Source organism: Taeniopygia guttata, chromosome 1 (genome assembly GCF_048771995.1).
Source record: "Taeniopygia guttata chromosome 1, bTaeGut7.mat, whole genome shotgun sequence".
NCBI lineage: Eukaryota > Metazoa > Chordata > Aves > Passeriformes > Estrildidae > Taeniopygia > Taeniopygia guttata.
This window is the reverse complement of record NC_133024.1, coordinates 30726731-30748151: the sequence shown is the minus strand read 5'-3', so window position 1 is coordinate 30748151 and position 21421 is coordinate 30726731. Positions and strand designations below refer to the sequence as shown.

The following is a 21421-nucleotide window of genomic DNA, read 5'->3' as shown; positions in this document are numbered from 1 at the left end:
CAGCTGGCTATGGGACAAGCAGTTCTCTTCTAGCTCTGCACTGGTGTGTACAACAAGGTAAGAAGCAACTTTTACAGCTCCCTAGAAGCTTTACAAGTGGTACTGAAGCAACAATTTCCATTGCCCATTGTCTGAGCCCAGAGCACCTGATTGTCTTAACACCAAGGTACAGAGAGGGACCGTCCTCTCTAATGCTCCTTCCCTCTAATTCACTGTCTTACCATCACTCAAAGCATACTGGTGGGACAGGGGCCACGGACACACGTGCAGCAGATAAGTGTATCCCAAAATGGAAACTTCTGGTGCCCTTTGGCTGGAGGGTTACCCAGGCTTGCTCCAACCCACCCAGCCTTGCTCAAGGTTTTTCATCCCCTGCCTCACCAACTGGTCTCCTTCATCTTCATGGTACAAGAGAGGCTGCTTGAGGGGCCGGCGGATGTATGTGTGTGTTGTTGTGCCCTGGAAATACGTGGCAGCAAACTTGGCAAATTTGTACTCTGAGAGGTCTTCCTCCTCCTCCTCAGGGAGAGGTAATGCTGCATCCAGGTCCTCTTCCTCCAGCTCCTTCTGGACTTGCTCAAGATCCTGTTGTGGAAGGAAACGTCAGACACTCAGCATAGCTTTGGATATCAAACTATCATTTCCCTTTGGGCCTGATTTTTCTGCCAGTCTGATTTTCATCCCAAAAGGAAAAGTCAGCTGGAGGAAAAACATGGAATATAGCTCTAGAGCTCATGCAAAGCCCAAGCTCTGAAGAACATGCCTGTACCCAGGAATGTTCCCAGAGCAGTAGAAGAAGCAACAAGCATGGCTCTATGCATAGCATAGAGGGGGAAAGGACGTCTAAGAGCTAAATGCCATAAGCTGTGATGAACCTAAAAGGGAAGATCTCAAAGGCCAGAAGTCCTTGATGACTCTATAGTGATAGTGGTCTCCTCCATTTCATAGTCTCAGGGAAAGCTGCCAGGCTGCCTGCCCATCTCTAGCCACAGCACAATAACCCTCTGGGGTCACATAGGAGGGCCTTGCCTTGAAGGAAGCCTTCAGAGACACGCTTTCTTATTACTGTACTCTTTCTTGATCTATTAATGTTTTGCTAATGCCTGTCAGGTGATAGACAGACTCCTGGACATCTCCAGTACCTCGAAGCCATTGGGTGCCTGTCCCTCCTGGCCAGGAAGGGAGGAGGTTGTCCCCAGGAATCCAAACATTTTGTCCACCATTTCTGAGTCATTCACTGGCTCATTGCGAGCTCTCTCCATTTTTTCTAAGAGCTCTTTCTTCCGACGTGCTTCCTCTTTCTCCTTTACTTCTCTCTCTGCATCTTCCCGTGCCAGCTGGGCCAGGCGTACCTGCAAAAGGAGAAGTGCAATGACTGAACTGCTCCTTCCAAAGACCTGCCAGTAAATTCCACAGGGCCTGGTTTTAGGAAGGCAGGCTGCCTGGTGCTTAGGGCACTATACTCATATCATAACTTGGAGCAAATCAGTGACGTGTCCGTGTCTCAGTTTCTCAGCTGCAGAAGGACAAAGCAATTCATTTTCCCCATTCCTTAGTGCCTGTTTAGGGGTGTTGGTCCATGCACAGAAACTCTCACTGACCTAATTTTTTTTCTTTTATACAACAGCCCTGCATGTACACACACACACAGAGTGTCCCAGTTCCCCTTTTATACAATAGTAAAAGGGAATAATAACTATAATCTCTGGCATTCCTGTGCAGCAAATCAGAAATTCTGGAGCAGACTCAAACTAATAGAGCACAGAGTACTTTAGAGAATTAAATACAAACCACTCAAGAAGGGCAGAAATTCCTTAGATACTTTTGTCATTGCCTCTCAAAGGAGTAAAACTAGTTCCTGGAGAACAGAGAGAACCCCAGAAAGAGATCAGTCCCCACATACTTGGTGTTTCTTTTCTGCTTCTTCTTTGGCTTTCTTGGCACTCATCTCCTTTCGAAGTCGTTCCTCTTCTGCCAGCCGAAGTTTCTCTGCTTCCAGGCGTCGATAATACTGTGGGAATAAACAGAAGAGCCTTTCTGAACAGGCATCTAATTACTTCTAGATTTTTTTTTCCTTTAAAATTTGATCCCAAGAGCACATGATGCAGAAGCATGTATTTCTCCCCTCTCCTCATCTCTGTTTCTCCTCCATGGTACTTACTTCCCCCCGGAGGCGCTTGTAGAGCCTCCTGGCGATCATGCCCCGGGCGTAGGCCTGGACGGTGAGGACAGCCCAGAGGCGGTGGCGGAAAGCCCTGCGGACCAGGTAGCCCCGGCATCGTGCCTGAAACTCGATGATCCGCCGGCGAGCCATATGGTACTGCTTGTGAAGCTTGCGGGATCGGTACAGGGCCTGCAGCCTCAGGAAGCCAATCCGCATCTGCAAGAGGGAGCAGGATGAAACCACCCCGCCGGCCAGGGGCTCACCCACTGTAAGCAGATTTTCACTGCTAATCTCCTGCTTGCACGGCTGTAAATAAAAGCCATTGGAATCAGTCCCCATGAGAGTGAACCTTCTGGAGGGAGGTTCTCCAAGAGGGTGGAGAAATGAAACCCTCTGAATGCTGCATTGATTCAAAGCCCAGGAAAGACAGAAACATTTTCTTCCCTACTGAGCCTTTGAGAGGCCTCAGGATGTCTGGTTTGCCATCCTAAGGTAGCTGCAAGCCGTGAGGGTTGCTCCTACGGAGGTCCAGCATCTGCAAAACTCCTGCCTGACAGTCAAAGTGCTGTTTGATGGCAGGAGGCAGCATCCTAGCCAGCCTGGAAATGGCTATTTCTATCAAGTTGAAGGCTTGAATGATTATATTGAGATACTTTAGACCTTAACACACTTTCCAAAAGACCTGCTGTTGGGTCAGAACCAGCTGCAACAGGGAGAGAAGGAGACTATGGACTGGGAGGGTGAGAAACCCAAATATGGTCCCACATGGAGATGGAATCCATTTTTTAGAGGAAGATGCTCTTGAGTTTTCAGTCATCTGGAAACTAGGGGAAGACTTACAAAACCCAAATGACCAGCTGGTACAATGGACATATGAGTCACAGGGGAGAGGGCAGCTAGAAGGCAATCTCTTCAATGGAGAACAAAGCAAAAGAGCAAACTTCCATTAATTGCTCCAACTGATAAAAGCCAACCTCACTACTTCCAACATTCAATGGGATGTTTTGAACCAGGAAACTCTTATGTGTATCCCACGTTAGAGAGGCAGGAAGGCAGAAGTGTGAGGAAGCACCCCTTTACTTACAGCACCATAGTTCTTCCTGCAGTTATGTCCACGCCAGTATCTCTGAATCATCAGGACTGAATTTCTCACTTTCAGGAAATTGGACCTGCAAAAGCATTTCAATCATTTGCCTCTGTCATTTGGCCACAAGTTATTATCATCTCCTGGGCCTCATTTCTTGGAGAATTGAACCTGAGTGTCCAAGTGGAATAAGCCCTGTATTTTTGGCTTGAAAAGGTCTCCTTCCCCAGCTTTCCTTGCTTTCATAAAAACATCTGTAGGCACTGTCTCTGAGCGGTCTCTGCAAGGAGATTATGCTACATTATGGAAATGGGAAGAACAGGAGATTATAGGAATCCCAGCCTTCCCATTTCATTCTAGCACCTGAAAATGAATTGCATCCTACCCAAATGATTGAGAGCAAACCTCACTAACACCACGCTGCTATCCCTGTCTGCTCCTCCAGTCCTTCTCAGCCTGATCTGATTCTACCTGCAGACAACAGTTGTGTTGGGAGGCCTTGGGGGGGTCTTGTCTTGCTACGATCAGTGTGTAAAAGACTGATGAGATGTCTTTTCTGCAAACCACAACCAGAATCACAGCCGTGGTTTGGACAATTGAAGAGCATAAAACCCCAAGAACTGTCCTTCCCCCATAGGTGAAGCTTGTCCTTGGCTGTGGCTCCCCCTATTCACCCACATGGTGCCATGAACTACCTGTCCTCTTCCCAAGGTTGCAAAGGGAAGAGCTCTGAACCCATTGGGCCTTGGGGAGAGCAACTTTAGTAGCAGTAGGTGACCCAGCGTTCCCTCTGCAGTCTTGTGGGCATCTCCATAGATTTGAGTCTCAGTGTTGCCTTCAGTTGGCAGAGCCCACTGCTGCACTGTCATAACACCACATTCCCTGAAGATGGCACTGAACAGGGACAGAAGGTCCTATTCTGTCCAGGTTTGAGGCAGACAACATAGTTATCCTCTTATTTCCTCTACTGTTTTCCTCTGGTACTTGCTGCACCTGAGTGCCAACATGTCAGGGGGCCCCTCTGGTCATCTGGGCACCAAAGAAGTGATGCAGCCTCCAGGACCCACTTGCTGGAGGAAGCATCCCACATAGCCCACCTCCCATCTGGCCATGGGGTTAATACCTACCTGTCTTTATACCCACGGACCACCTTCTGGATGAGGATGACCTTGTCCGTGATGGCCTTGTCTCTCTCAATCTCCAGCAGCATGTCGTGGTGGTCCTGGGGGAGGAAGCAACACAGCACCAATGTCTCAAGCTCTCCCTCTGTCAGATATGTGGCCAGAATTGGTGGTACAAGACCCTTCCCCAGGACAGTTGTTCAAAATAAACTCTGGGGTCATTTTACATCCCAAGTATCACCTCACCTACTCACTGGGGAAGTCCTAACATAAACCATATTGAAATATCTTCATTCCCAAATGAACCATGTCATCCAGAAGCTGCAAATGCAATACTTCCCAGTCTGAAAACAACCAAATTACACTGCCCTTCCCTACAGACCTCCCTCCTAGTGCTCTCAGCCATGGGAGCAGCTCCTAGGAGCACTGGAGAGGTTTGCAAACAAACTCCAGACTACCTGGGTCCCATCACTTCTTCCAGCCAGGACTGCAATGCTTCCCTAAGGAATAAAAAAGCCCCTCAAAACGCTAAATTTCCTTTGCTCTGAGGCTTTCAGATGCACCAATACTGATTCCTCCCATGTTGTGCGTGATGCAGCTTTCTTTCCCAGTCATGGCAAGCTGCGCCATGCCACACTGCGTGCAGCAGAGGCAGTTCCACATGTTTCCTGCTTTGTTCGACCTCCCGTGGCCCCTCAGGGCCTCCCAATTTTTCTGTTTCCTGTCCTGACAGCTGTGAAATCTTGATAACAGGCTCTGAAAAGAGCAACTAGTGGGAACAAGTTCTGGGGAAGAGATGGGGGTGTTTGTGCTGGCAGTGGGATTTGGAGGTGAATTTAGGTGTAAGCAGTCAGGGTTTTTGCTCACCTTCCCAGAACAGCACAGGAATGGGTTTGCAAGGTAAGATGAGTGTGTATGGGGCTGCAGGGGACCTGCAGTGCTGGACTGCTCTGTGTCAGCTGGACTGATGCAGAAAAGGAGACTGTAGGCATATCGTGGGTTACACAAGGCTGTGCAGAAAGCAAAATGAGCCTGTTGTGCTCATGTCCCTCTCCCTGCAGGGTTCAGCATGGGTGTCCCTCCTGCTGTACCTTTTGAGTGAAGGCAGGAGAGGAAGCTGAACAACTTAGCCCAGGAGGAAAAGGCTGTGCACTGGATGTGACCACTTTTGTGTCGGTATGGATTTGTGGATGCATCAGTGCTGGAACCGTGTCAGGACTTCCTCCTGACTGCTGCTTAAACCATCCCCAAATATTCTGCCTTAAGCCAGGTTCTACCCACTGACATGCCAGCCCAGAGACCATGGAAAAAGGTCATGTCTTGTGACAGAAAGGAAACGGTAGGAGATGTCTCCTGAGGCAAGGATCCAAGATGGCAGAGGGAATGTGGAGAACCACCCACCTTCAGAAATATCTTTGTCTTGCCAATCTGCCAGTCATCATCCTTCCCTAGCACTGCTTCAGCAATGCGCTGGCACGTCCCACGCAGGTCACCCTGACAGAAAAGGAGTTGGGATTCACCAGGACCAGACTCAACCATCGCTCCTCCCAGGCCCAGTGTAAACCTTTTCTGGTGCCAAATCCTGCAGTTTTCTGCTAATGAGGTTCTTATGATTTTACTGTCACTTTGTTTAAGATGAGTGAGACGGACAAGCTGAATATGGCTACCTGTCCCTGCCAGCCCTGTAACCATTTTTCTTCACTTTGAAAGCCCAGAGCACCACTGTGACACCTGGGGATCAAACGATGCATCATTGTTTTTGCAGGGGAGGCACAGCCCATAAGTATCTCTGGAGATTGCCCAGCAGAGAGCACACATTACCTGTGAAGGAGGACTCTCACCTGCTTGTATGCTGGCTTCACCCCAGGCATGAGCACCCGGTACCGATCCACGAACTCCACAAAGGTGTAGCGGATGGGGTATCCAGCCCGGCGGATGCGGATGGTCTCCATCATCCCTGAGTACCTCAGCTGACGGACACACAGCTCCCGATCAAACAGCTGGGGAGGTTACAGGACACGGGGATTTGATTGCAACCTTTTTCAGGGCCAGTCCATTGTACTTATGGGCAGCTCCTCATGGGCCTGATGAGGCACAGACTGCTGGTGAAGGTTTTGATTTTCTTTGCATGGTTCTGTTATCTAATCCATCCCATGCCTTTCTCTTGGCCTAACCAGAACAATACTCAGAAGCAGCAGCATGGGATGATATACAGACCCAGAGAACTCCAGCCAGCATCCCAATACAAACAATTTTTTTCCCCCCTAAAGAACATTTCAGAAGGAAGTAAAAGTTTTAGAATAACATAAAGTAATAAACAGTCAGGACTTTCCACTGACCTTTCACTTCCGCTATCCCATTTCCTATCACTATCAGTACGTTTTCCTTCAAAGGCAGGGACAGAAAATGATCTCTCAGACAATGTTCTGTTTTGCAGTCACCCTGCACAGCTCTGTGTGCCTTTATCTGGGATTTCTTTTCCTTTGGATTATTAAACCAAGGCCAAAATTAAATTTAGCAAGAAATCACATATCACACTGCAGTCTCTGATTCAGTGTCAGCTCACCCACTTATTTCTTCCATGGGGAGATTAATTTCTCTTTGTCTAATTCTTTCAAACTTGAAACCGTTTTCCTGTCTCACTGAAAGTTTTGTAGACAAATAGGTTGAACAGAGACTTCTGGCTTAGCACTTGCAAGATCTGATGAAATACAGACTTCCTATGCAAGACACAAAATACCAGACTGAATTCCAGAGATCCAGGTGTAAAAACAGCTCAGAATCAGGGCCTTCAGAATAATTTGCTAATGTCAGTTCAGGATGTATACCTATTCCTCAACATCACCTATGTCCAAAAAGAAGGTTTTGCTCTATTTCTGCTCAGATGATAACTACACATCAGACATATTGTTAAATATTTACCCAAAATATTCCATTTACAGGCAAATAGGTTTTTACTCCCACCAAAACCAGGATAAGAGCACAGTAAATTATCTGTGAGACCCACTAAACATTGCACTCTGCATCATATTAGGTTCTTTGAGCAGCAAAAATAAGTTTCAAGCAAACACTGCTTGTACATAACAGCCCTGCAATTCAGGATTTTATGCTTATTTACACTCAGCTGAGCTTTGCTAACAGACACTGACTTTAGATAAAGCTCCAGCCCTAGCTAGATTATTTATTAAATAAAGCTCCTCCTTTCCAAGCAGTACCACTATTAAGTTTGGTGAGCAGGAAACAGTGAATTGCTCACAGCATCAGTGTCTGATCCTGCAAGGTGTGGGATCAGGGTGTGCAGCACCCACTTTATCACCTGCCTTTTGCTGCAAAACTTGGAGTCTTTTCCATGAGCAGTTTGTGGTCAGGGGGATTGAGAGCCCTCTCCTTCCTTTTCATTTGGTCCCAAAAGTTTTTCCCCATAATGTTCATTGCTTTTGAAGCAAATCACTGTGAATTGCAGCAAGACAACTCCTCTCACGTTTCCTCTGTGCTATCCTGCCTCTTTTTTCCTCTGCTTTTAGAACCATGCTTTTGTAATTGGTGAAGAAAAAAAAATAGGCAGTGGAAATGATCAAATGGGATTTAAAGTAAGGGAGATCCACTGTGAGCAAAGATTTTCAGGAAAACACCCACGGGAAGATGATTTTTAGAAAGCACTGAACTCTGCCACAGAACTAAACCCATGGCTCAGCTGAAGTCTCTGGCAGGAAGGAGCCTACCCCCTATGGAAATGGAGAGGCATTTCCTATAGGATAAGGGGCTGCAGGGTGAATTCCTTGAGATCGCCCTTGGGAAGAAAGGCAGGGTCAGGAGCTGCCCCCTGCAAAAAATTCTGGGGTGCTGTTGGACTGCAAAGCAAGTCACTGATTTTGCCAACCATCTCTTGCTTGCACAACAGGCTGTGGGTTGGTTTTCCAAGCGTGCAGGGTCAATCCTGACTCCACTGATGCCCCAAGGAGTTTTGCTGGTAGCTCCAGAGCAGAATGACTCCATGGGCAGTCCCATACAAAAAGCAACCAGGAGAGAAAAGCAGGACTTACCATGGGCTTCTTGTACTCATTGGGCTTGATGCAGCGGACAAAAAAGGGCTGGCACACACTGAGAGTCCTCATCAACAGCTCCAGGGAGCGCTTGAACTGGCTGCTGAGCGTCGGCGAGCGCTTCCTCGTCTCTGCTCCCTGCAAAACCGCAGCGCAGCACATCAGGAAATGAAAGGATAACACTGACTTTCCCCTCTGGCCACGTCCCCAGGAACCTCCTGCAACAGCCATGGCTGGAGAGGGGAGTGGGGCCAGAGGTGGCTGAAAGTTGTGGGCGGAGAGGGCAACGGCAGAGTCTGTGAATTTGCAATGGCCAACCTACTCCATTTGCCTCTATGCAGGCAGGAAAAGTGCCATGATTTAATTTCTCCTGCTTGAACCTCCCTGTGTGACTGGAATACCCATCTGCCCTGTGCAGAGCCATGAGGAAGATCTGCCCATAAGAGCAAACAGCCTCTTCTGGGCCATCAAAATTCTCTGTATTACAGCTTGGGGCAGTGCATCTGCCCAGGGATGCTCTCAGGAGCAGTGTGGGCTTCCCTGTCCCCATGCATTGCAGCAAGGCCATGCCTAACCCTCTGTCATGGTCCCTCGTGTCAGGCAGGGCTCCTCCTGCTCCCTGGAACAAGAACCAGAGACTCATTTAGGGTAAAAAAGAATCCATGAGAATGCTTGCTGCAGGGTGACTCTGCAATAGTTCCAGAAACTTCTGCTGAGATTCCTCAGCCTGTACTACAACAAGTTCAAGTTGCTTTTAGAAAAGAATATTAACTAGACTGAATGAGGTGAGTATTTAGGGGGAATCTAAAGGAGGTGAGTATTTAGGAGTATTTAGGTGAGAATTTAGGGATGATTTGGAGTATTTTTCTTGGTTTAATTCCCCGAGTCAAATTAATAATCCAATCTCTATTTTGGGGCAAGTGTTTCTAAATGAGAATGTCTATGTTTCCCTTAATAGTCCCTTCTCCCTGCTCTGAGAAAACCTTGTTAAACCACCTCCAAATCAAGTCTCTATCTCATTTCACTTTCCAGACACAATTACCTGAGGTCATTACACAGTCACAGTGGTGCTGCGTGTCTAGTGGGATCTGGTGCCCAGGGAGCCTTTGTGGGGCAGCAGGTAATGCTGGAGGGCTGGAGGAAGAGTTGGGCACCAGGAGGTAACGCCCCCTTAATTAAAAACAGGCTGAGCTTGTAACATGACCTGCAACATGACCTGATGGCCAGAGAATCCCAAAAGGGAGAATTCCAGCAGGATTTTAATGCATTTTTCCTTCCAACATCCTCTTATTTGCAGGTGGCCAAGCCATGTGTGGAGTCACAAAATCCTCATCTGCACTGGCCTTGCTGCCATGTTTTGCAGGGTTTATTTACACATTTTTATTGCCGTGTGTATTTCTACTTTTGCTAAAATCTTTACAAGTGCTTCATCACATATCACTAATGACCTTTAACATTCCCACCCCTCAAAACTGAGGAATTCCACAGAATCACAGAATAATTTGGATCAGAAGGGATTACAAATTCCGTCTAGTCCAACCCCTTTGCCACGAACATGGAGTTTACACAGCTCAGGTTGTATGTGATGTTGAGACAAACCCAATGAAGACAAACACAAAGTCATCATGGAATTCCAACAAAAGAAAACCCAGCTCATGCAAACACCACAAAAACCTGGCCTGCTTGCCAAGAAGAGCATGGGAACCTACCAGCAATCTCTCCCAGCAAAATCGTCCCCAGAAGGACAAACTGCTAACAAATATAGAGTAATTAATGGATACAGCTGCTACCTGCAGAGCACTGTAGAGTCTGATGCTCATATTTTGTCGCAGATTTTCTGAGGAAAAAGCTGTTTCAGCAAGAATCCTGGTTTGAAAGGCTTTGATGAATGTTTTCTTATCACATTGCTAATTATGCATACGAGGTCACCTCTGTGAGGTGGGGAAGGATAGCCACAGGGGTTAGAAGCAGCAACAGATGCAGGAGCAAGGCTGGCAGTCTGAAACAATTGCATGTTAGCCAAATTTTAGACAGTTTGGGCTTGGCTGGGAGAGATCATTTTTAAGCCATGGTGTTAGGAAGGGAGCAAAACTTTGTACAAGGGTCTACAAAGGAATGCACGAGTGGTTTGCTCCCAGACAGCAAGAAATGCCTCTCCAGGTTGCTGGTGCCTTGCATTTCTTTCCTGCATGCATCCAGATCTGGCAAAAAGCAGTGGTGCCATCTCCATTCTTACATCTGAGGGCTTTTTGCTGGGAGGGGTTGGAAGGAAGGGACAGTGACCAGAGAGCAGCTTGTCTTCCTGACCAAAATAGTCAGAATGGTCTGGGCTCCCCGTGCCAAGACCACATCATCCCATTCAGGGATGACAATTCAGGGCCTGACATTTGTGCACAGACTCCTCTCAATGGTGGGCACTACCCCTATGGGCATTTTTTTGGGCTCTCAGATACATAATTAATACTCTGACAAGTGTTTTGCATCAGCTTCATCCTTCAGGATGGGTGACACCACTCAAGTAAGTGTGGTTCCTTCTGCCTCACCTCAACAGCTTGGAGAGAATCACACCTCTTCCCTTACTTCAACAAAATAACATCAAAAAAAGGAGTGGAGCAGCCTCTCAACACAGCCTAGAAAGGCACTGAATATACAGGATTTTCTGCAGAGGAGAAGCACTTTTTAAGCTAAAATCAGACCCAGACCCCATAGCCTGATGGAGAAAGGGCTGATACATTCTGCTTTTCCCTGACCAGACACTTCATAGCTTTCAAACTCCAAGACTGTAACATCTTTGAGACTCAGACTCTCTCTTCACTTGTGTTCATACAAAGCCCAGTAGAAGGGAGGATGAGACCTGTGTAAAATGGGGAAGGATGAGCAGGACTCACAGGTACTGCACCCCAGACTGCAGCACTCAGCCTGCACTCAATATCAAAAGAGGAAAATACTCAAAAACAGAAGAGCAAAACAAGGAAAATAAGAGAATTAGATGATTTACAAAGAAGGAGCATGCAGAAGAGAGTTTAGAATGATGTGCAGACCAGCATGACATCTAGACATGCTTCAATTCCACTTCTTTCTGCCATCTCAAGCCAGTCTGAACTTTGGAAGTGCAAACACATACATGGCTGTTTGCAGTAGCACCAAGACAAAAGGCAAGGAGAATGGCTACTACAAGGACAAATGTCACTGAGCCAGAAATGTCAAAGGTTATACCTTCTGTCTCATGCACCTTCTCCTCCTTGAAGGACAAGGCTGCTGGTGTACCAGAAACAGCATCAGGAGATGGCAGCCTGCTTTAGTGGAAATGCAGAAAGATGAAATACTTGGGGAGAGCTAGGGAAGGAGGGTGAAGCATGCGCCACCAGCAATACTCTGGCCAAAGGTTCTGGACAAAGGACCATCCTCCCATCTCTTTAGGATTATATGGTCACTAAATTGAGCCATGCCAATGTGACATGCAGTTTCTGGGCAAAAGGATGCTTTTTTTGGTTATATTTTTATATGAAATGTCACTGGGGTGACCTTCAGGACCATTGAAAGATGAGGCCACCTCATTCTGCAGTATCATATAGTGAAGAGAGTCTCTCTCCTAAAGGCTGTGCAGTCTGGAAAGTGCCTTCCAATGCAAAGCTGACACGGGATACATGAGAGTGCCAAGTATCACTATTTTGAACTACAAGCTTATTGACATGCGCATATATATATATATATATATATATATATATATACACACATATATATATATATGAAAAATCATTTTTATCTTGGCTGTTCCACCTTTACCTCAATGTCTAACAAATATTAACAATTATTTTTTCATTAGAAAACCTACAAAACACAAAGTTTAGTTGTAAGATCATCTATGACAACAACAAAACTCCCATTTCTCTGTACCACCTGTTGATATCTTCAGAGGAAAAAACTGGTCTAAATATTTCTGACAGATTTTGCACATTTGTCTCCTGGATTTAATCCCACCATAGAATCACATAATTATTAATGGTTTGGGTTGGAAGGGACCTTTAAGTTCATTTAGTTCCAACCCCAGTGCCATGGACAGGGACACCTCCCATTACACCAGGCTGATCAGAACCCCATCCAACCTGGCTTTGAACACTTCCAGGGATGGGGCATCCACAACTTCTCTGGGCAACCTGTGCCAGTGCCTCACCACCCTCACAGTAAAGAATTTCTTCCTAACACCTTAATTAAACATTTTGTCTTTCAGTTTAAAGCCATTCCAATCACTCAAGGCCCTCTCCAGCTCTCTCATATCCTAACTCAGGAAAGACTATTATTTTTACTACAACTCTAGAGCAAGGCCCAGTGATACGTTCCAACTGAAACAATTTTAACCATTATACAGAGGGGAAGGAGTCCACTTCTGGCATTAATGGCTTTTAGTAATTTTGGGTCAGATCCTCCTCATTGGAATTCCAAATCCAAACATCCAAGATACTGCAGAAGCAAAAAGGGATGAAATTCAGCCCCGTGCAAAGAGCTGAATTTTGAAAAGCAGGCTAATCCTCTGGTGATCAAGGGGTTGTGGAAATGTGAGCAGAGTCACAAAGCTTATATCATAAAATTTTTAGCACACAATATGCTACCTTATGGCCAAATAACTAGCAAGTAAGGTTTGGGAAGTTATCAGAACCAGTCAGCAGATGAGATGCAACAGAAAAGAGGTGCCAAAAGCCTGTTTTGATTATCATGACAAAATTTCATATTATCTTGTCTTTGAAGGCTTGGATCTGAGTCCCCCCTGAACAAGAACTAACCCTCCACCTCTAAAAATGATAACAATTCCAACAACCCAGAAATGCAATCCAGGGGGTCTCTCTTCACATGTGAGCCATCTTGCCTCAAAAAGTGCAAAACTGGGTGAGATTTGCAGTTGTTTGGAGGAATTATGTCCCACTGAAGCCGATGGTGGCACCATGGTAAACAACAGCCAAATCCCAGATGATCCATCTGAAGTTATTTAAAATGATTCAAATATCATGGAAAAAAAGCCACAAAACTTTGGCTGAGCCTGGTTCTGATTTTATCCAAACCAAATTCCCATCATTACAATGTTCTGAGTTAAGTTCTAGAATTAAATGACATAGCCATACACCTGTACCTATTCAACAAGCTGTAAAAATGCTCTCCAACACATTGGTCACTGGAAATGGATCCTCTATAGATAATACAGGAAGAGGAATAAACCAACAGGAGTAAAGCACAATCCTTGCCAAGGAGAGGTGAGTATACAAAAGAGGAACTCATGTATTCAGTTTACCTTTGGTGTGGGTGTGGGCGACTGGCCAAATGTGCTGGATGCATAGCCACAGAGAAACTACATGAAGCACAGGTAAAAAAAAAACAAAACAAAAAACAAAACAAAAAAACAAAACACAAAACAGAGACAGAGAAGAGCAAACAGTGAAAAGAAGGAATAACTGAAATGGGAGCCTGACATTTTAGTCTTGGAAGCCCAGCTGTTACATATCTCATTAAAAAAATGCATTAATTCTTAGATTTTTGTCTAACCCTCTCCTGTTTTTTCTCCTTTGTCTTGATGTTTACTTCTTTGAATTTGAGGGAACTGTCAGTGTTCAGCTCTTGCTTCTTGGAAACAAACTTTATAAATTTTTTAACCCCACTCTTTGTCCATCCAATTTCAGCCATTCCCACTCTTCTTCCTCACACATCTCTGCTCTCAATATACATTAGTTGGGAAGGTTCCAGGAACAAAGCACAAAAATTGAAAAGAAATCCCTCCCTTCCTCCCTAATTTTAATCCCAAATCAGGTATTTTTGATAGAATTTAAACTTTTGCCAAGGGGAAAGCCATCCTGCCCCCCCCCCCCCCCCCAACTTTCCCATTTGTTTTTAACTTTACAGGGTTCCATCCTTCACTGCTCCTTCTACCTGTTCCTTGAGCAAGCAGTGCTGCCAGACCATACCAGCTGATTCCTCAGAGGAACAGCATACAACTCCCACTCAATCCATAATTTCATCTGGCACCACTCAAAGCAATGTTCCTGTTCAGCAAACACATGCAGATAAACCGTCTCTGCGATGACCATGAAGAAATGGACTTTACAGCCCCATGTGCTTCAGAAATACCCAGTTCACCACACAGGTTTTACTGTGTACAGATATTAGGTCTTTCAGGGACCAATCAGTTACTACAACATTCAAATATACAATCTCAACCAGTTTTCAAATTTCTCTGATCTGTGGCTGTCTCAAGTTTCTGGAATATAAGGACCCCATTTGAAAGACTGAATGTAAAGCAGATCTGGACTTGTAACTGACTCACAAAATCCTACACACTCATCAATAAGCTCCTGAGGACCAAAGTTTGGAAGGTGTTGAGCAAAATGCCTCATGATTTGCTTTAGCCCTTAGCCGAACAGCCACTTGTCTCTTTTTAAGAGAATATATTTGATTGACCAAGCCTGAGTGTCTCTGGAAAGTTCCTCCACAGACTGCCTCACTGAAGCTTGAGGAAGGCATGCACAATTCCAAGACATACCAAGGACACTTCACCACATATCTTTGCTAAGAGCAGTCAATTTCTGTGACCCAGGCTCACTTGCTCTCTCTTTTGGGGCACATGTCGTAATAAAGGGGCTGCAAACATTACTGAACATTGATGGAAAGCAATGGCAAAAGCATCTCAGCCCCATGTTGGATCCTGCTTGTCTGAGAATTTTTGTTCAGGGAATTAGTGCTCTCCGGATTCACAGTGACACTGTGCATAACGAGGGGAGTTGGTACACAATGTTGGCTCTTCTTCCAGTTCCATGACAGCAGGCTAAAAATTTCTCATTCCAAAAAGAAAACCAGGCATCATTAAAGTATCAAAGCACAGAGACCACCACTTGGGACAGATTCTGAAATGTCTAGTGGAACTTTAAAAAAACCCCAAACAGTTTACATTAAAAAAAAAAAAAAAGGGATATGATGCTTTCAAAGGTTTCAGTTCTCAAGTCCTAGACAACATCCAGGCAGACATCTCAACTTTGCTATTCTATATTTCCAGCATATTTTAAAGATGCTTTGGTAGGGATCCCTGTGAGAAAGCTTGTGTGACTGTGCAAACCCTTTCATTAATGCCCCAGAGTGCATCTCTGCTCTGCCCAAAGAAGAAAGAAATCACTTTCAAGGTCAACTGCAAAGCTTACACCAAAAATAAAAAGCAGCGAGGAATAAGGAATAAAAAGCAAAGTAAGCAGCAGCACTGATGCTAAGGGAGTTAGCGTCTACTTCAACAGGAGTGTCCACTTCTGAGGATAGTGCTGAACCCAAAAGGAGTGTCATGCCAATTGGTAGCTTAATTAGTAATTGATAAATGTTCTCTTATTCCGAATGAAGTCAAAAGGAAAATGATCATTAATTTCAGCAGGAGCAAAACTGAATGGCTGAAGGTTATGAACAGGGCTTGCCAAACAGCACATAGCACATTCAAAGAAATGTCTTAGGAACGTAAATATTTCTTTCCCTTGGCAAGTAAAGGAATTCAGCACTTACAGCTTGGCACTCCTGAAAGTCCCTAAGTCCCTTGGCCCATCAGTGGCATTGGCTGGCATTTGGAAATGGGACTCCGACTGCCAAAAATTTTGTTTGCTTTGAAAAATGTTATCCCCACACCCTCTGCAGTCCCATGGCTTTTGCCTTGGAAAGATGGGGGAAAAGTGAAATTGCCACTAATCTCAGCATTTCAGCTGGGATCCCAGTAAGAAATGCTCAAATGGGGTGGCAAGGGTTAAATCAATAACTGCCTTTCTCAAGTTCAGCTTTCATAACTGGTGTTCCCTCTCTCTGTTGTTGTAACAGCAAAACACAACTGTTCCCTCCAAGTCCTGGTGCAGGGCTTAATGACAGCAAGACTGCCTTTTTGTTCTACTCTGCTTGACAAGTATTTGGCTTTTACTTGGACTCACAGAAAGTTTTGACTTTGAAGGGACCTTCAAGGTCACATAGTTCCAACTCTCCTGCCATAGGCAGGGACACCTTCCAGCAGACCAGATTGCTTGAACACTTGAACAGTTCCAGGGATGGGGCATCCACAGCTTCTCTGGGAAACCTATGCCAGTATCTCACCACCCTCACAGGGAAGAACTTCTTCCTAACACCTAATCTAAACCTGCCCTCTGCTAGTTTACGTCTCATTGTATTGTACACATACCTGGATGACCTAACTGGAAGGCACAGTTACTTTTCTCTCAGATTTCTACAATCATAAACCTAATTGTTCCAATCCCTACACAAGTCTGAGGGGCTTTCAGAGCAAAAAAATATGATGCATTTGATGAACCAAATGCAGTGAACTGGGGGTGTGAGTGTGGATGCACCCATGACACTGCATTAACACTTCCTGATGGTTGACTCTCACTAACAGGTTTGAAACACCCCAAGGAGCATCAGAGGAATATGACTCTGCATATCTTCCACCCCTTCCAGGAACACCCCTCCTCATGAATAAAGATCTTCTCCCGCCTGCATTACCATTGCCACATCTGCTTGGAAGATCTGCTTGATGAATTTGTTTTTTGAGGAATGCACCAGCTGAATGATGTCTCCATGCAGCGTGTCCCTGTTTTTCTCCAAGAAACCTAGAGAAATAATGGGACAACACACAGATGACACAGTGCAACATGGTCAGCATGTGAGTTGCAAGCAGCTTCTGGGTTGTTGGATTACTGGATGTTCTTGGTGACGTTAACGGGAATAATGAGCAGGCAAGAGAGAGAGACCATGAGAAGGAAGACAGAGGTGCATCTTCAGACTGGATTGAAGATGCAGTGGTGCAAAGCACTGCCATTCTGTCACAGGCACACACAAATGAAACAGCACCGAACTCTGCAGCTCATGGGCACAGCTGGAGTGTCAAGTCGTTGCAGCCAGAAAAGGAATACATTGACACTACTGCGGACTACCACCCTGCCCTGCTCCAACACAGCACTGGCTGGTCTGCCCATGAATATCCCCTCACCACCTGCAGTGCCTTAGGAGCTGCCCCATACCTTTTGTTTCGTAGTAAACAATTCCAGCAAAATGGTTAATGCCAAACTGGGTTTCGTAGTTATTCTTCGGAGGAATATAGTTGGTGTTAAGCTTGTGCTGGGAGTTCAGCTTGTGCAACATGGTGGCATCTGTACCCTGTACATGCATGAAAAGATCTGACATTTAAATAAGGCCATTCCCATTGAAATAATTTTCCAGTCAATAGCACATTTCTTTCTTGTCTTGGTGACAATGTGCATTTATGTTGAGAAGTGATATATTGGAAAAGATATGTCAAGTGCAGAAATTACAGAAACTGATTAAATATCACTGGTGTGTACTACTGTATTCAAAATAATGCTCCAAAAGAAGTATATTTAACATTATTTTCTCTTAAACTTTGCCAATAGATGGTTTTGAACCTCTTGCAGGCATATTTTCCCATCAGAAACACTTGTTTCTGTGACACTGAGAAAAGAAAATTTAGAGAGCAATAAAAACTATAAATAGGCAGGCTACTAGTGAATGTATGTTTGGGGCTGAGCAGATCTCTCACAGGGTGCCAGTATGCAAGTGCAAAGGGGATAAAATCAGGACAGTCACTGGCAGCAAGGCTGAGCCCAAAACACACCTTGGGGAATTTGCTCTCCTCGTCAATGAGGGAGATGATGTTCATAGGCTTGATGGCAATCATGTCCAAGGCATCCTGGTTATCCGTGAACTCGATGTGCTGCCAGTTGATGTTCTCCAGATTGTACTCCTCCTGCTCTAGCTTGAAGACGTGGCGCACAAAGAACTGTTGCAGATTTTCATTTGCAAAGTTAATGCAAAGCTGCTCAAAACTGTGGAGGGAAGGTCAAGAAAAGGCCTTTTTATATACATCCTGATAATTTTTTTTTCTCTCCACACTTGAAGCAATACTCTCAGACCTTGTCAACTACTCAGTAAGGCTGCTGTTGGCTTAGAATTTCCTTATCGGTTCAGACAATCAGTTTTTCTCCCAAAACAATGTGTTGTGTGTGGTCTAAATCAGTTTAGAAACTGATTGATTAGCTCTGATAATTTCTCATGTAGAAAAAGTCTTGGTCCAACCCAGTCCAGTTCACTTCAGGAGAGGTGAAAGGACTGCAAGACCCTGAGCTTGGGCTTGTGAAGGAGGATTAAGACCTGGTTCTCCTTTTGCAGGCTCCATACCTGTTCACAGTGAAGTTCTCAAAGCCAAAGATGTCAAGAAGGCCAATGGATCTCCTGATACTTTTGAGTTCCTGGGAAGGAGGTCTGTAAATTGCAGCATTGATCTTCTCCACGATCCACACAAAAAGTCGCCCATAGATTCCCTGCAACATCCCAAAGATGGAGCTCACTGAGACAGTTCAGCACTTTGTCCCGCTAGTCTGTCACCACTTCACCCTTGATGTCAGCAGGTTCTCCTAAAGTGTGTCCAACAACCAGACAGTCCCTGAGGATGTGCTCACCAACGTTTGTGCTGGACTCTTGTCATGGTTTAAAGCTTCAAGAACCATTTTGTAGATCAAGGAACAGAGACCTGAAAGTCTAGCTATAGGACAACTGAGAGCAAATCCCCAAATTTGGATAGTGATAAATTTTGGATCTATGCACTTGCTGTGAAGCCAGACAGTCCTTTCCTTGGTTTCCACACATTTCTCTCTACAGATCAGCAGAGCAGAGCCATGTTACACTGCAAGAACATCTTGCTCACTTGAGCAAGGTGCTCACTGAAACATTGCAGCACTGGCTGAAACAGTCTGATGATCTAATAACACAGATATTGCTGCTTCAGTAATTCCAGAACTTCATGTTTTAAATTGTTATTAATTTTTATCTTATAAACTACAGCAGTGCGACCAAGAGGGAAGCCCAGTTCACCACTAGAGAAGACACTCAGGATTTGCAGGCTAGTTAACTATCAAACCAGCTAAATCTACCAATTCCCCACAGATAAAATGAGGACTCAAGCTGGCCAAAGCATGCCAATAATGATTGTCTCACAATTTTACATGGGGCTGCAAACAGCACAGCAGTGATGCACACCTATCACATCAACCTTCATCACTCCAAAGGCTCAATATGGTCTAAGTGCTCTGATGGCTTCTGGACTGCTCTATCCCTGGCCCTGTGTTGTTCTGTATTTACTGCTGCTTATGTTCCCAAATCCTGAAATTCAGGTGTGTGTGCTAGAGGTGTTGGTTGAGTTGCTCTACTCTACAGCAGCTGAGGATCTTTCTGGAAGCTGAGATGAAGTCATTTCAGAATGCTGCATACTTCTGCGGGTCCCCTTTGAATACAATCTCCTGTCTAGATTGCAAATTCCTTGCAGAGCAGGTTACCTAGACTCCTTCCATCTCAAGTCTTTGTACATCCCAATTAAAACATGGTTTCAAGGGTATTTGCTGATCTGAACTCACACAGGCACCAAGGGAGACGCTTTTCCTGTGCAGTGGATGCTCCAGGCTCAGAAGGGGCAGATTACTTCAGCTTATCAACAGAAGGCATAAGGAAATGCCCTATGACTTACCTTTACAAAAGCATCCCTCACGTCCAGCGCTTGTTCCATGCTGAGAGGAGTGGAGACAGTTTCTCCCCTCGTGATTATAGTCCGGCTGGTAAGGCAGTTCATCACATCCTGAGGCTCAACCTGCCAGGGACAACACCAAACACAGCTACTGTACAGGGGAGGTACCTCAAATGAAAACACGGGCATTTTCAGAGAGAAAAATTAACATTTTTATACCGTGCTTTAATCTGGAAGGTGTTCTTGTGACTTAGCATGAGATGTTAACAAGGTGTGGGAAGACAGAATGAGAAAGCAGAGCAAAGCCTGCAAAGATCTATGCTACCAGCATGGATTAAAGCTTTACATCACCTTTGTGACATTCACATTCTCTGGTCAGAGAGACATAATTCTGTCTCTCAGGATTTCTTGGTGAAGCACAGGGAAAAGAAGAGAAAACAATCTTTATCTCTGCTCCTTTGTTTTCCCCATGTGGAATGTGGTATGGTGATTGCTGGATTGGACTCTGGTGAAGGTTGTTTGGGTTCAATGACCAATTGGATCCAGCTGTGTCTCAGACTCTCAGCAGAGAGTCATGAGTTTGTTAGTTGTTAGATAGGTAAGTAAGAAGTAAGTATGTAGAATAGTATAGTATCTCTTTAAATAATATATTAATGTAATATAGTATAGTTTTAACAAAGCTATCCTTCAGCCTTCTGATCTGGAGCCAGACATCATAATTTCTTCCCACATCCAGGGATCGCTGAATTTTTACTATACACCTTGACCTCTTTTTATACTTCTTCAGGGAAATTTCCACTCCCTAAGTGGATAGAGAATTGTGGATCACACTCTGGGACCAGCAGTGCCTATGGAGATGAGATGATGTCCCTGTTAGCTGTTGAGAAGGGCACTGAAGAATGCCCCACTCATTGCGTGGATGATTTCAGTAAGGGTCATCTCACCTCACTCTTCAGATTCACAGAATGTATGTGACATCTGTCTCAAGCACCATTATGAGCTTTCTTTATATCAATGAGGGAAATATCCTTCTTTAGGGACTGAGGTATTTTGGGTGCCCTTTCTAGGATGATGTGCCACCTGAGAGTCTCTTCCTATTTGCTGGTATGAAGGGGAGCTCAGATAATTGGATCATGGAATCATAGTATAGTTTGGGCTGGAAAGGACCTTTAAAGGCCATCTAGTTCTAACCCCCCAACAGGAACAGTTTCTGCTATACCAGGTTGCTCAAAGTCCCATCACACCTGGCCTTGAATATCCCCACAAGTGGAGCAGCCACAAAATCCTTGGGCAACCTGTTCCAGTGCCTCACTGCCCTCAGTGAAGAATTTCTTAATATCTAATTTAAACCTGTCCTCTTTCAGTTTGAAGCCATTCTGCCTTGTCCTAGCATTCCATGCCCTTGTCCAAAGTCCCTCCTCCAGCTCTCTTGGAGCCCATCTGGGTACTAAAAGGGGCTCTAAGCTGTCCCCAGAG

The 21421-nt window shown here is 45.1% G+C and overlaps 1 protein-coding gene across 4 annotated transcripts in view; it reads right to left on the bottom strand.

Annotated features, from left to right (window-relative positions):
* MYO7A (myosin VIIA) overlaps positions 1 to 21421 on the bottom strand; it is a 63885-nt gene that overhangs the window by 24436 nt on the left and 18028 nt on the right. For 2 of the 4 annotated variants that reach the window (XM_072926585.1, XM_072926591.1), the window contains 14 exons: positions 19949 to 20068; positions 18607 to 18749; positions 18044 to 18254; positions 17433 to 17568; positions 16915 to 17021; positions 8413 to 8550; positions 6211 to 6369; positions 5771 to 5863; positions 4376 to 4470; positions 3249 to 3333; positions 2162 to 2380; positions 1904 to 2011; positions 1143 to 1352; positions 382 to 585 (listed from right to left, as the gene is read on the bottom strand). In XM_072926585.1, the coding sequence (XP_072782686.1) occupies positions 382 to 585; positions 1143 to 1352; positions 1904 to 2011; positions 2162 to 2380; positions 3249 to 3333; positions 4376 to 4470; positions 5771 to 5863; positions 6211 to 6369; positions 8413 to 8550; positions 16915 to 17021; positions 17433 to 17568; positions 18044 to 18254; positions 18607 to 18749; positions 19949 to 20068 (2028 nt within the window). Of the gene's footprint in view, positions 1 to 381; positions 586 to 1142; positions 1353 to 1903; positions 2012 to 2161; positions 2381 to 3248; positions 3334 to 4375; positions 4471 to 5770; positions 5864 to 6210; positions 6370 to 8412; positions 8551 to 13696; positions 13754 to 16914; positions 17022 to 17432; positions 17569 to 18043; positions 18255 to 18606; positions 18750 to 19948; positions 20069 to 21421 lie in introns of those variants that run through there. The other 2 variants (XM_072926579.1, XM_072926598.1) reach the window with 2 other exon arrangements.